This window comes from Coregonus lavaretus (assembly GCF_964263955.1).
Source record: "Coregonus lavaretus genome assembly, contig: HAP1_SCAFFOLD_491, whole genome shotgun sequence".
Lineage (NCBI taxonomy): Eukaryota > Metazoa > Chordata > Actinopteri > Salmoniformes > Salmonidae > Coregonus > Coregonus lavaretus.
The window spans coordinates 142,329-157,984 of NW_028165046.1; the positions used below are offsets into that span (position 1 = coordinate 142,329).

General features: G+C 46.2%; 1 protein-coding gene across 1 annotated transcript; it reads left to right on the top strand.

Annotated features, from left to right (window-relative positions):
• Window positions 1–2,060: 2,060 nt before the first annotated feature.
• Window positions 2,061–14,998, top strand: LOC311116358 (alpha-1,3-mannosyl-glycoprotein 4-beta-N-acetylglucosaminyltransferase C-like; the record flags this gene model as incomplete). Its single annotated transcript, XM_084191447.1, has 5 exons — window positions 2,061–2,156; window positions 2,711–2,831; window positions 13,516–13,770; window positions 13,884–14,384; window positions 14,598–14,998. 5 exons carry the CDS (start codon window positions 2,061–2,063, stop codon window positions 14,996–14,998), a joined length of 1,374 nt encoding a protein of 457 aa, XP_084047573.1.
• Window positions 14,999–15,656: the final 658 nt, after the last annotated feature.

A 15,656-nucleotide genomic window follows, 5' to 3' on the forward strand; every position in this document is an offset into this window, starting at 1 on the left:
CTCCTTACTGCCTTTCTGTCTAATGCCTGTCTCGTTACTGCCTGTCTCTTTACTGCCTGTCTCTTTACTGCCTGCCTTTCTGTCTACTGCCTGTCTCTTTACTGCCTGTCTCCTTACTGCCTGTCTCTTTACTGCCTGCCTGTCTCTTTACTGCCTGTCTCTTTACTGCCTGACTCTTTACTGCCTTTCTGTCTACTGCCTTTCTGTCTACTGCCTGTCTGTCTACTGCCTGTCTCTTTACTGCCTGTCTCCTTAATGCCTTTCTGTCTAATGCCTGTCTCGTTACTGCCTGTCTCTTTACTGCCTGCCTTTCTGTCTACTGCCTGTCTCCTTACTGCCTGTCTCCTTACTGCCTTTCTGTCTACTGCCTGTCTGTCTACTGCCTGTCTGTCTACTGCCTGTCTCTTTACTGCCTGTCTCTTTACTGCCTGTCTCTTTACTGCCTTTCTGTCTACTGCCTGTCTCTTTACTGCCTGTCTCTTTACTGCCTGCCTTTCTGTCTACTGCCTGTCTCTTTACTGCCTGTCTCTTTACTGCCTGCCTTTCTGTCTACTGCCTGTCTCTTTACTGCCTGTCTCCTTACTGCCTGTCTCCTTACTGCCTTTTTGTCAACTGCCTGTCTCTTTACTGCCTGTCTGTCTACTGCCTGTCTCTTTACTGCCTGTCTCTTTACTGCCTGCCTTTCTGTCTACTGCCTGTCTCTTTACTGCCTGTCTCTTTACTGCCTGTCTCTTTACTGCCTGTCACCTTACTGCCTGTCACCTTACTGCCTGCCTTTCTGTCTACTGCCTGTCTCTTTACTGCCTGTCTCCTTACTGCCTTTCTGTCTACTGCCTGTCTCTTTACTGCCTGTCTCTTTACTGCCTGTCTCTTTACTGCCTGCCTGTCTCTTTACTGCCTGTCTCTTTACTGCCTTTCTGTCTACTGCCTTTCTGTCTACTGCCTGTCTCTTTACTGCCTGTCTCCTTAATGCCTTTCTGTCTAATGCCTGTCTCGTTACTGCCCGTCTCTTTACTGCCTGCCTTTCTGTCTACTGCCTGTCACTTTACTGCCTGTCTCCTTACTGCCTGTCTCCTTACTGCCTTTCTGTCTACTGCCTGTCTCTTTACTGCCTGTCTGTCTACTGCCTGTCTCTTTACTGCCTGTCTCTTTACTGCCTTTCTGTCTACTGCCTTTCTGTCTACTGCCTGTCTCTTTACTGCCTGTCTCTTTACTGCCTGCCTTTCTGTCTACTGCCTGTCTCTTTACTGCCTGTCTCTTTACTGCCTGCCTTTCTGTCTACTGCCTGTCTCTTTACTGCCTGTCTCCTTACTGCCTTTCTGTCAACTGCCTGTCTCTTTACTGCCTGTCTGTCTACTGCCTGTCTCTTTACTGCCTGTCTCTTTACTGCCTTTCTGTCTACTGCCTTTCTGTCTACTGCCTGCCTCTTTACTGCCTGTCTCTTTACTGCCTGCCTTTCTGTCTACTGCCTGTCTCTTTACTGCCTGTCTCTTTACTGCCTGTCTCTTTACTGCCTGTCTCTTTACTGCCTGTCTCTTTACTGCCTGTCACCTTACTGCCTGCCTTTCTGTCTACTGCCTGTCTCTTTACTGCCTTTCTGTCTACTGCCTGTCTCTTTACTGCCTGTCTCTTTACTGCCTGTCTCTTACTGCCTGTCTCCTTACTGCCTTTCTGTCTACTGCCTGTCTCTTTACTGCCTTTCTGTCTACTGCCTGTCTCCTTACTACCTGTCACTTTACTGCCTGTGTTCTTACTGCCTGTGTTCTTACTGCCTGTCTCCTTACTGCCTGTCTCCTTACTGCCTGTCTCCTTACTGCCTGTCTCCTTACTGCCTGTCTCTTTACTGCCTGTGTTCTTACTGCCTGTCTCTTTACTCCCTGTCTCTTTACTCCCTGTCTCTTTACTCCCTGTCTCTTTACTGCCTGTCTCCTTACTGCCTTTCTGTCGACTGCCAGTCTTTCTCTCGCCTACCTGTCTCTCTCCTACCTGTCTGTAAACACCTACTGAATAATTGACTGATGTGCTGACTGAGTAACAAAGGAGCCTGTGTGGTAGGGGCGATGCGGTGGTCCTGTAAGCGGAGTGTCACCATGGCAGCAGTGTTCCTCCTCCTCACCATCCTTTACCTCATGCTCCCGCTGGAGTTCAGGAGCACCGTGAGTACACACACACACCTAACACACACACACACACACACACCTAACACACACACACTCTCACACACTCTCTCACACACTCTCTCACACACACACTCTCACACTCACACACACACTCTCACACTCACATGTTTGCAGTGGCAGTCATTTGCAAAGACACTGTAAACATTGAGGGTCAGGTTGAAATGGATTGAATCAGTGTCTGCTGCTGGGCGTGTTTGTGTCTGTGTTCAGACTAGGGCTGGGGGATAATAGTATTATAAAAAAAACTGTGTTTGTATAGCACAGTTAATACAGAGACCTTAACTCAAGGTTCTGTATATATAATAATACAACTAGTTTATGGCAGGGCAAGCTGAGTTGACTTAGTGATGGCTCAAAGCCAAGACCTACAGGGAAACCAGGCTGAATGCTGCTGAACCTGACTGCCCTGTCACACATGGTCTTAGCTAACACCCACTACAGAAAGGAATTGTGTTGCTATTCTGGCTGCTCCGTGCATTATGTCTCTTTCACATTTAACTCAGAAACTCTCGTGTGTGTGTGTGTTTCAGGGGGAGCAGGTGTGGCAGGGCCGGACTGTCTCCAGCAGTGCATTGTGGGTAGACAAGGGAGGGTACCTGCCACTGAACGTCTCCTATCAACTACTGGCAGGAACACCTCCAACTAAACAGAGTAAATACACACACACACACACACACACACACACCTCCAACTAAACAGAGTAAATACACACACACACACACACACACACACCTCCAACTAAACAGAGTAAATACACACACACACACACCTCCAACTAAACAGAGTAAATACACACACACACACCTCCAACTAAACAGAGTAAATACACACACACACACACACACACACACCTCCAACTAAACAGAGTAAATACACACACACACACACACACACCTCCAACTAAACAGAGTAAATACACACACACACACACACACACACACACACACACACACACACACACACACACCTCCAACTAAACAGAGTAAATACACACACACACACCTCCAACTAAACAGAGTAAATACACACACACACACCTCCAACTAAACAGAGTAAATACACACACACACACACACACACACCTCCAACTAAACAGAGTAAATACACACACACACACACACACACACACCTCCAACTAAACAGAGTAAATACACACACCTCCAACTAAACAGAGTAAATACACACACACACACACACACACACCTCCAACTAAACAGAGTAAATACACACACACACACACACACACCTCCAACTAAACAGAGTAAACACACACACACACACCTCCAACTAAACAGAGTAAATACACACACACACACACCTCCAACTAAACAGAGTAAATACACACACACACACACACCCAACTAAACAGAGTAAATACACACACACACACACACCTCCAACTAAACAGAGTAAATACACACACACACACACACACCTCCAACTAAACAGAGTAAATACACACACACACACCTCCAACTAAACAGAGTAAATACACACACACACACACACACACACACACACACCTCCAACTAAACAGAGTAAATACACACACACACACACCTCCAACTAAACAGAGTAAATACACACACACCTCCAACTAAACAGAGTAAATACACACACACACCTCCAACTAAACAGAGTAAATACACACACACACACACCTCCAACTAAACAGAGTAAATACACACACACACACACACACACCTCCAACTAAACAGAGTAAATACACACACACACACCTCCAACTAAACAGAGTAAATACACACACACACACACACACACCTCCAACTAAACAGAGTAAATACACACACACACACACACACACACACACACCTCCAACTAAACAGAGTAAATACACACACACACACACCTCCAACTAAACAGAGTAAATACACACACACACACACACACACACCTCCAACTAAACAGAGTAAATACACACACACACACACACACACACACCTCCAACTAAACAGAGTAAATACACACACACACACACACACACCTCCAACTAAACAGAGTAAATACACACACACACACACACACACACCTCCAACTAAACAGAGTAAATACACACACACACACACACACACACACACACACACACCTCCAACTAAACAGAGTAAATACACACACACACACCAACTAAACAGAGTAAATACACACACACACACACACCTCCAACTAAACAGAGTAAATACACACACAGACACACACACACCTCCAACTAAACAGAGTAAATACACACACACACCCAACTAAACACACACACACACACACACCTCCAACTAAACAGAGTAAATACACACACACACACACACCCAACTAAACAGAGTAAACACACACACACACACACACACACACACACACCCCTCCAACTAAACAGAGTAAACACACACACACACTGTTCGGATTTTCCGTTATTTAGCCCTCCAAAAAGGCTCACCAGGAAGCACACAATGTCATGACTCGTGTTTTGTCCTTAATTTTATTTTAAATCAAATGACCATAGGTCATAAACCTGAATTACAACAAACAAATAATGACAATATATTATTCAAATATATAATGTAAATATTATTCAAATAATATAATATAATAATAATGTATATAATGAAAATCAAATAAGCCTACAACACCATCAAAAATGTGGTAAATCTGGCTTAAAACAACATTGACTACATCACCCAGAATGCCTAGCGCCAGAGGAGCATGCGCACAGCGACTCCGCCGTTGCCACGGACGCTGCCACAGGACACAGAACCCATGCCACCACATGCCTCGTACAAAGGACCCACATACGCACAAACGCAACACAACGCGGCGCTCCACCATGGATCACCGAACCAAACCACCGCTATCACCACCGCCACCAGAAACCAGCAGAGTGCTCCGAACAATCAGCACAACGCAAATGGCTGATAATGATAGCCTAATGCTATACAGCATCTGGGTCGCTGAGCTACAGGTTACTCTCGGCCAACTAACACCGACACAGTGAGGTAAACGTTCAGTGCTCAAACATATAAGTGACTTAAACATTAATGCTAGACTGTGAGTAGTTCGCAGTTACATACCAACGGCCTGTGTGCTCCTGATGATTGTCTGCCGTGAAATGATTACCAGGTGCCATAATTTAAGTCTCTAGTGAAGCTGCGCATGCGCACATAACGTAACATATCCGAGCATCTAAGAAACTTTGATTGAACACATCAGACCCATTTGCTTCTCTTTTATATATATATTATTGTTTTTTTTTCTCTTTTTTCTTTTCCTGAGTGAGCTAGAAGTCTCAACACACACACACACCTCCTACTGAACAGAGTAAACACACAGACACACACACACACACACACACACACCTCCTACTGAACAGAGTTAGTGTATATTTTAAGTGATTTTTGAACAGTCTACCAGTCAACTCTACCAGACAGTAATCTCTGTACCATCTCTTCAGACAACCTCAGGCTGCACTAAGAGGTACACACACACCAGTGGAGGCTGGTGGGAGGAGCTATAGGAGGACGGGCTCATTGGAATGGAATCAATGGAACGGAGTCAAACATGCGATTTCCATATATTTGATGTTTGATATCGCTCCTCTAACACACACTAATGTAACGTTATGACTATAACTACTGTTCCCTGGAGGAGGGAAACGGGGTACAACATGACTATAACTACTGTTCCCTGGAGGAGGGAAACGAGGTACAACATGACTATAACTACTGTTCCCTGGAGGAGGGAAACGGGGTACAACATGACTATAACTACTGTTCTCTGGAGGAGGGAAACGAGGTACAACATGACTATAACTACTGTTCCCTGGAGGAGGGAAACGGGGTACAACATGACTATAACTACTGTTCCCTGGAGGAGGGAAACGGGGTACAACATGACTATAACTACTGTTCCCTGGAGGAGGGAAACGGGGTACAACATGACTATAACTACTGTTCCCTGGAGGAGGGAAACGGGGTACAACATGACTATAACTACTGTTCCCTGGAGGAGGGAAACGAGGTACAACATGACTATAACTACTGTTCCCTGGAGGAGGGAAACGGGGTACAACATGACTATAACTACTGTTCCCTGGAGGAGGGAAACGGGGTACAACATGACTATAACTACTGTTCCCTGGAGGAGGGAAACGGGGTACAACATGACTATAACTACTGTTCCCTGGAGGAGGGAAACGGGGTACAACATGACTATAACTACTGTTCCCTGGAGGAGGGAAACGGGGTACAACATGACTATAACTACTGTTCCCTGGAGGAGGGAAACGGGGTACAACATGACTATAACTACTGTTCCCTGGAGGAGGGAAACGAGGTACAACATGACTATAACTACTGTTCCCTGGAGGAGGGAAACGGGGTACAACATGACTATAACTACTGTTCCCTGGAGGAGGGAAACGAGGTACAACATGACTATAACTACTGTTCCCTGGAGGAGGGAAACGAGGTACAACATGACTATAACTACTGTTCCCTGGAGGAGGGAAACGAGGTACAACATGACTATAACTACTGTTCCCTGGAGGAGGGAAACGAGGTACAACATGACTATAACTACTGTTCCCTGGAGGAGGGAAACGGGGTACAACATGACTATAACTACTGTTCCCTGGAGGAGGGAAACGAGGTACAACATGACTATAACTACTGTTCCCTGGAGGAGGGAAACGAGGTACAACATGACTATAACTACTGTTCCCTGGAGGAGGGAAACGGGGTACAACATGACTATAACTACTGTTCCCTGGAGGAGGGAAACGAGGTACAACATGACTATAACTACTGTCCCGTCTCTCTCGCTCTCTCTCTCTCCTCTCCTCTCTCTCTCTTTCTCTCTCTCGTACCTGACTGTCAGGCTTCTCTCTCTCTCAGAGCTGACTATCAGGCTGTTCTCTCAATTCAATTTAAGGGCTTTATTGGCATGGGAAACGTATGTTAACTTTGCCAAAGCAATTGAAATAAACAATAAATATTAACAGTAAACATTACACTCAGAAGTTTCAAAATAATAAAGACATTTCAAATTTCATATTATGTCTATATACAGTGTTGTAACGATGTGCAAATAGTTAAAGTACAAATGGGAAAATAAATAAACATAAATATGGGTTGTATTTACAATGGTGTTTGTTCTTCACTGGTTGCCATTTTCTTGAGGCAACAGGTCACCAATCTTGCTGCTGTGATGGCACACTGTGGTTTTTCACACAGTAGATAAGGGAGTTTATCAAAATTGGGTTTGTTTTCAAATTCTTTGTGGATCTCTGTAATCTGAGGGACATATGTGTCTCTTGGCAGGAGGTTAGGAAGTGCAGCTCAGTTTCCACCTCATTTTGTGGGCAGTGTGCACATAGCATGTCTTCTCTTGAGAGCCAGGTCTGCCTACGGCGGCCTTTCTCAATAGCAAGGCTATGCTCACCGAGTCTGTACATAGTCAAAGCGTTCCTTAATTTTGGGTCAGTCACAGTGGTCAGGTATTCTTCCACTGTGTACTCTCTGTTTAGGGACAAATAGCATTCTAGTTTGTGCTGTTTTTTTGTTAACTCTTTCCAATTTGTCAAGTAATTCTATTTTTTGTTTTCTCATGATTTGGTTGGGTCTAATTGTGTTGTTGTCCTGGGGCTCTGTGGGGTCTGTTTGTGTTTGTGAACAGAGCTCCAGGACCAGCTTGCTTAGGGGACTCTTCTCCAAGTTCATCTCTCTGTAGGTGATGGCTTTGTTATGGAAGGTTTGGGAATTTAACGTCTCTTTTCTGGATTTTGATCATTAGCGGGTATCAGCCTAATTCTGCTCTGCATGCATTATTTAGTGTTTTACGTTGTACACTAAGGACATTTTTGCAGAATTCTGCATGCAGAGTCTCAATTTGGTGTTTGTCCCAGTTTTGTGAATTCTTGGTTGGTGAGCGGACCCCAGACCTCACAACCATAAAGGGCAATGGGTTCTATAACTGATTCAAGTATTTTTAGCCAGATCCTAATTGGTATGTCGAATTTTATGTTCCTTTTGATGGCGTAGAAGGCCCTTCTTGCCTTGTCTCTCAGATCGTTCACAGCTTTGTGGAAGTTACCTGTGGCGCTGATGTTTAGGCCGAGGTATGTATAGTTTTTTGTGTGCTCTAGGGCAACGGTGTCTAGATGGAATTTGTATTTGTGGTCCTGGCAACTGGACCTTTTTTGGAACACCATTATTTTTGTCTTACTGAGATTTACTGTCAGGGCCCAGGTCTGACAGAATCTGTGCAGAAGATCTAGGTGCTGCTGTAGGCCCTCCTTGGTTGGTGACCGAAGCACCAGATCATCAGCAAACAGTAGACATTTCACTTCAGAGGCCGGGTGCTGCAGACTGTTCTAGTGCCCTCACCAATTCGTTGATATATATATATATATGTTGAAGAGGGTGGGGCTTAAACTGCATCCCTGTCTCACCCCACGGTCCTGTGGAAAGAAATGAGTGTGTTTTTTGCCAATTTTAACCTCACACTTGTTGTTTGTGTACATGGATTTTATAATGTCGTATGTTTTTCCCCGAACCCCAACTTTTGTGGATTGGGGTGATCCATCCTTGGTTCCAAATATTGGGGAAGATGCCAGAGCTAAGGATGATGTTAAAGAGTTTAAGTATAGCCAATCGGAATTTGTGGTCTGTATATTTGATCATTTCATTGAGGATACCATCAACACCACAGGCCTTTTTGGGTTGGAGGGTTTGTATTTTGTCCTGTAGTTCATTCAATGTAATTGGAGAATCCAGTGGGTTCTGGTAGTCTTTAATAGTTGATTCTAAGATTTGTATTTGATCATGTATATGTTTTTGCTGTTTGTTCTTTGTTATAGGGCCAAAAAGATTGGAGAAGTGGTTTATCCATACATCTCTATTTTGGATAGATAGCTCTTTGTTGTTTGTTTAGTGTTTTCCAATTTTCCCAGAAGTGGTTAGTCTATGGATTCTTCAATTACTTTGAGCTGATTTCTGACGTGCTGTTCCTTCTTTTTCCGTAGTGTATTTCTGTATTGTTTTAGTGATTCACCATAGTGAAGGCGTAGGCTCAGGTTTTTTGGGTGTCTGTGTTTTTGGTTGGATAGGTTTCTCAATTTCTTTCTTAGGTTTTTGCATTCTTCATCAAACCATTTGTCACTGTTGTTACTTTTCGGTATTCTGTTAGAGATTTTTAGATTTGATAGGGAAGCTGAGAGGTCAAATATACTGTTTAGGTTTTCTACTGCCAAGTTTACACCTTCACTATTACAGTGGAACGTTTTGTCCAGGAAGTTGTCTAAAAGGGATTGAATTTGTTGTTGCCTAATTGTTTTTTTGGTAGGTTTCGACACTACTTTCCTTCCATCTATAGCATGTCTTAATATTATTCAGTTCCTTTGGCTTTGATGCCTCATGATTCAGTATTGCTCTGTTCAAGTAGACTGTGATTTTGCTGTGATCTGATAGGGGTGTCAGTGGGCTGATTGTGAACGCTCTGAGAGACTCTGGGTTGAGGTCAGTGATAAAGTAGTCTACAGTACTACTGCCAAGAGATGAGCTATAGGTGTACCTACCATAGGAGTCCCCTCGAAGCCTACCATTGACTATGTACATACCCAGAGTGCGACAGAGCTGTAGGAGTTGTGACCTGTTTTTGTTGGTTATGTTGTCGTAGTTGTGCCTAGGGGGGCATATGGGGGAGGGAATGCTGTCTCCTCTCTCTCTCTCCAGAATACCTAACCATCAGGCTGTTCTCTCTCTCTCCAGAATACCTAACCATCAGGCTGTTCTCTCTCTCTCTCTCCAGAGTACCTAACCATCAGGCTGTTCTCTCTCTCTCTCTCCAGAGTACCTGACCATTGGGCTGTTCTCTCTCTCTCTCTCCAGAATACCTAACCATCAGGCTGTTCTCTCTCTCTCTCTCCAGAATACCTAACCATCAGGCTGTTCTCTCTCTCTCTCTCCAGAATACCTAACCATCAGGCTGTTCTCTCTCTCTCCAGAGTACCTAACCATCAGGCTGTTCTCTCTCTCTCCAGAATACCTAACCATCAGGCTGTTCTCTCTCTCTCCAGAATACCTAACCATCAGGCTGTTCTCTCTCTCTCCAGAATACCTAACCATCAGGCTGTTCTCTCTCTCTCCAGAATACCTAACCATCAGGCTGTTCTCTCTCTCTCTCTCTCCAGAATACCTAACCATCAGGCTGTTCTCTCTCTCTCTCTCCAGAGTACCTAACCATCAGGCTGTTCTCTCTCTCTCTCTCCAGAATACCTAACCATCAGGCTGTTCTCTCTCTCTCCAGAGTACCTAACCATCAGGCTGTTCTCTCTCTCTCTCTCCAGAGTACCTAACCATCAGGCTGTTCTCTCTCTCTCTCTCCAGAATACCTAACCATCAGGCTGTTCTCTCTCTCTCCAGAATACCTAACCATCAGGCTGTTCTCTCTCTCTCCAGAATACCTAACCATCAGGCTGTTCTCTCTCTCTCTCTCCAGAATACCTAACCATCAGGCTGTTCTCTCTCTCTCCAGAGTACCTAACCATCAGGCTGTTCTCTCTCTCTCCAGAGTACCTAACCATCAGGCTGTTCTCTCTCTCTCTCTCCAGAGTACCTAACCATCAGGCTGTTCTCTCTCTCTCTCTCCAGAATACCTAACCATCAGGCTGTTCTCTCTCTCTCCAGAATACCTAACCATCAGGCTGTTCTCTCTCTCTCCAGAATACCTAACCATCAGGCTGTTCTCTCTCTCTCCAGAGTACCTAACCATCAGGCTGTTCTCTCTCTCTCTCTCCAGAGTACCTAACCATCAGGCTGTTCTCTCTCTCTCTCTCCAGAATACCTAACCATCAGGCTGTTCTCTCTCTCTCTCTCCAGAGTACCTAACCATCAGGTGTTCTCTCTCTCTCCAGAGTACCTAACCATCAGGCTGTTCTCTCTCTCTCCAGAATACCTAACCATCAGGCTGTTCTCTCTCTCTCCAGAGTACCTAACCATCAGGCTGTTCTCTCTCTCTCTCTCTCTCCAGAATACCTGACCATCAGGCTGTTCTCTCTCTCTCTCTCCAGAGTACCTGACCATCAGGCTGTTCTCTCTCTCTCTCTCTCTCCAGAATACCTAACCATCAGGCTGTTCTCTCTCTCTCCAGAATACCTAACCATCAGGCTGTTCTCTCTCTCTCCAGAATACCTAACCATCAGGCTGTTCTCTCTCTCTCCAGAGTACCTAACCATCAGGCTGTTCTCTCTCTCTCTCTCTCTCCAGAATACCTAACCATCAGGCTGTTCTCTCTCTCTCTCTCCAGAGTACCTAACCATCAGGCTGTTCTCTCTCTCTCTCTCCAGAATACCTAACCATCAGGCTGTTCTCTCTCTCTCTCTCCAGAGTACCTAACCATCAGGTGTTCTCTCTCTCTCCAGAGTACCTGACCATTGGGCTGTTCTCTCTCTCTCCAGAGTACCTAACCATCAGGTGTTCTCTCTCTCTCCAGAATACCTAACCATCAGGCTGTTCTCTCTCTCTCTCTCCAGAGTACCTAACCATCAGGCTGTTCTCTCTCTCTCTCTCCAGAATACCTAACCATCAGGCTGTTCTCTCTCTCTCCAGAGTACCTAACCATCAGGCTGTTCTCTCTCTCTCCAGAATACCTAACCATCAGGCTGTTCTCTCTCTCTCCAGAATACCTAACCATCAGGCTGTTCTCTCTCTCTCCAAAATACCTAACCATCAGGCTGTTCTCTCTCTCTCCAGAGTACCTAACCATCAGGCTGTTCTCTCTCTCTCCAGAATACCTAACCATCAGGCTGTTCTCTCTCTCTCTCTCCAGAATACCTAACCATCAGGCTGTTCTCTCTCTCTCTCTCCAGAATACCTAACCATCAGGCTGTTCTCTCTCTCTCTCTCCAGAGTACCTGACCATCAGGCTGTTCTCTCTCTCTCCAGAATACCTAACCATCAGGCTGTTCTCTCTCTCTCTCTCTCTCTCCAGAGTACCTAACCATCAGGCTGTTCTCTCTCTCTCTCTCCAGAATACCTAACCATCAGGCTGTTCTCTCTCTCTCTCTCCAGAGTACCTAACCATCAGGCTGTTCTCTCTCTCTCTCTCCAGAATACCTAACCATCAGGCTGTTCTCTCTCTCTCTCTCTCCAGAGTACCTAACCATCAGGCTGTTCTCTCTCTCTCTCTCCAGAGTACCTAACCATCAGGCTGTTCTCTCTCTCTCTCTCCAGAGTACCTAACCATCAGGCTGTTCTCTCTCTCTCTCTCTCTCTCTCTCCAGAATACCTAACCATCAGGCTGTTCTCTCTCTCTCCAGAGTACCTAACCATCAGGCTGTTCTCTCTCTCTCTCTCCAGAATACCTAACCATCAGGCTGTTCTCTCTCTCTCCAGAATACCTAACCATCAGGCTTTTCTCTCTCTCTCTCTCCAGAGTACCTAACCATCAGGCTGTTCTCTCTCTCTCCAGAATACCTAACCATCAGGCTGTTCTCTCTCTCTCCAGAATACCTAACCATCAGGCTGTTCTCTCTCTCTCTCTCCAGAGTACCTAACCATCAGGCTGTTCTCTCTCTCTCCAGAGTACCTAACCATCAGGCTGTTCTCTCTCTCTCTCTCCAGAATACCTAACCATCAGGCTGTTCTCTCCCTCTCTCTCCAGAATACCTAACCATCAGGCTGTTCTCTCTCTCTCTCTCCAGAATACCTAACCATCAGGCTGTTCTCTCTCTCTCTCTCCAGAATACCTAACCATCAGGCTGTTCTCTCTCTCTCCAGAGTACCTAACCATCAGGCTGTTCTCTCTCTCTCTCTCCAGAATACCTAACCATCAGGCTGTTCTCTCTCTCTCTCTCCAGAATACCTAACCATCAGGCTGTTCTCTCTCTCTCTCTCCAGAATACCTAACCATCAGGCTGTTCTCTCTCTCTCCAGAGTACCTAACCATCAGGCTGTTCTCTCTCTCTCTCTCCAGAATACCTAACCATCAGGCTGTTCTCTCTCTCTCCAGAGTACCTAACCATCAGGCTGTTCTCTCTCTCTCTCTCCAGAGTACCTAACCATCAGGCTGTTCTCTCTCTCTCTCTCTCTCCAGAGTACCTAACCATCAGGCTGTTCTCTCTCTCTCTCTCCAGAGTACCTAACCATCAGGCTGTTCTCTCTCTCTCCAGAATACCTAACCATCAGGCTGTTCTCTCTCTCTCCAGAGTACCTAACCATCAGGCTGTTCTCTCTCTCTCTCTCCAGAATACCTAACCATCAGGCTGTTCTCTCTCTCTCCAGAGTACCTAACCATCAGGCTGTTCTCTCTCTCTCTCTCTCTCTCTCTCCAGAGTACCTGACCATTGGGCTGTGCTCCGTGAGTCGTCCTAAAGGCACCTATCTGATCTCCACCTTGTCCTCCATCTTCTCCCGCTCCTCCCCGGCAGAGCTGAGCTCCATGGTGGTGGTGGTACTGCTGGCAGACTTCGATGCCCAATGGAGAGAGACCACGCTGGGGGAGATTACAGCTACCTTCCCCTCCCAGCTGGAGGCAGAGCAGCTATTGGTGGTACATGCCCCCAAGCAGTACTACCCACCATTAACAGGTACAATAGCAGTACTACCCACTAGTAACAGGTCAGTTGGTTAGCTGGTCAGTCGGTTAGCTGGACAGTCGGTTAGTTGGTGAGATGGTTAACTAGTTGTTTCTATGTTTTAGGCCTGAAAAGGAACTATAATGACAACGCAGACCGTGTGACGTTTCGCTCCAAACAGAACGTTGACTATAGCTTCCTGCTTCAGTTCTGCGCTGGGCGGAGCCTGCTCTACCTGCAGCTGGAGGACGACGTCTCCTGCTCGCAGAACTTCCTGTCTGCCATCAGGGGGCGTGTCCAGCAACAGGAAGTGGTGGGCGGAGTACCCTGGGCCACGTTGGAGTTCTCAGCGCTGGGCTACATCGGGAAGCTGTACCACTCAGAACACCTCCCCCTCCTCTCACGCTTCCTCTTCCTGTTCTACCAGGAAATGCCCTGCGACTTCCTGTTCAGTCACTTCCGGGTGCTTTTGACACAGGGTGAGGCGATCCGCTTCACGCCCTCACTGTTTCAACACATGGGCTCATACTCCTCGTTCCTGGGGACATTCAACAAGCTGAAGGACGAAGACTTTGAGGAGGACCTGTACACCAACCCTCCTGCTGATGTCTATAGTGACATACCAGGTAGAAACACACACAATGCAGTGAACAGACACACACACACACACACACACACACACACACAATGCAGTGTGGAAAGGCCCCATAAGGACCCTGTGGCGGCTCTGGTCTGGCTATATAAAGAGCATTTCACTGGAAGGTTGTATTTGGTGCCTGTGACAAATAACATTTGATTTGATTGATATCTAACATGTATCTCTGTGTCTGTGTGTCTAGCCTATGAGGACCATGTGGCGGCCATGGCCTGGTCTCCCGGTACTGGAACATTCTTCTGGGGTCGGAGTCCCTTTTCAGGGAACCACCTAACCGTCGCCTTCAAACAGCCTGCTGTGGTTACCGGCATTATCGTGGTGACAGGGTCAGCAGAGGGTCGTGACCAGTTGGCATCTGCGACCGTGGAGCTGGGTCTCCACCCGGTAACTGAGAAGACTGGGTTGGGGATAACGTGCCAGGAGTTCTATAGCGTGGGGGATCTGCAGGGAGGGAAGATGAACATGACGGACATACACAAGAAGAGATCTGGCCACGCCTCTTCCTGTCTGAAGATAAGAGTTACAGCCAATCAGAATGACTGGGTTATCATCAGGAAGATCAGGATTACTACAGAGGAGGAATGAATACACTGAACACACACACACACACTGAATATACACACACACACACACTGAACACACACACACACACACACACACACACACACACTCTGAACAGACACACACACACACACACTGAACACACACACACACACACACACACACTCTGAACAGACACACACACACACACTGAATATACACACACACACACACACACACACACACTCTGAACAGACACACACACACACACTGAACACACACACACACACACACACACACACTGAACACACACACACACACACACACACACACTCTGAACAGACACACACACACACTGAACACACACACACACACACACACACTCTGAACACACACACACACACACACACTCTGAACAGACACACACACACACACTGAATATACACACACACACACACTCTGAACACACACACACACACACACACTCTGAACAGACACACACACACACACACTGAATATACACACACACACACACACACTCTGAACAGACACACACACACACACACACACTCTGAACAGACACACACACACACACTGAATATACACACACACACACACACACACACTGAATATACACACACACACACACACACTCTGAACAGACACACACTGAATGTAGCTGAGGTGATTTGCACTCACCCTG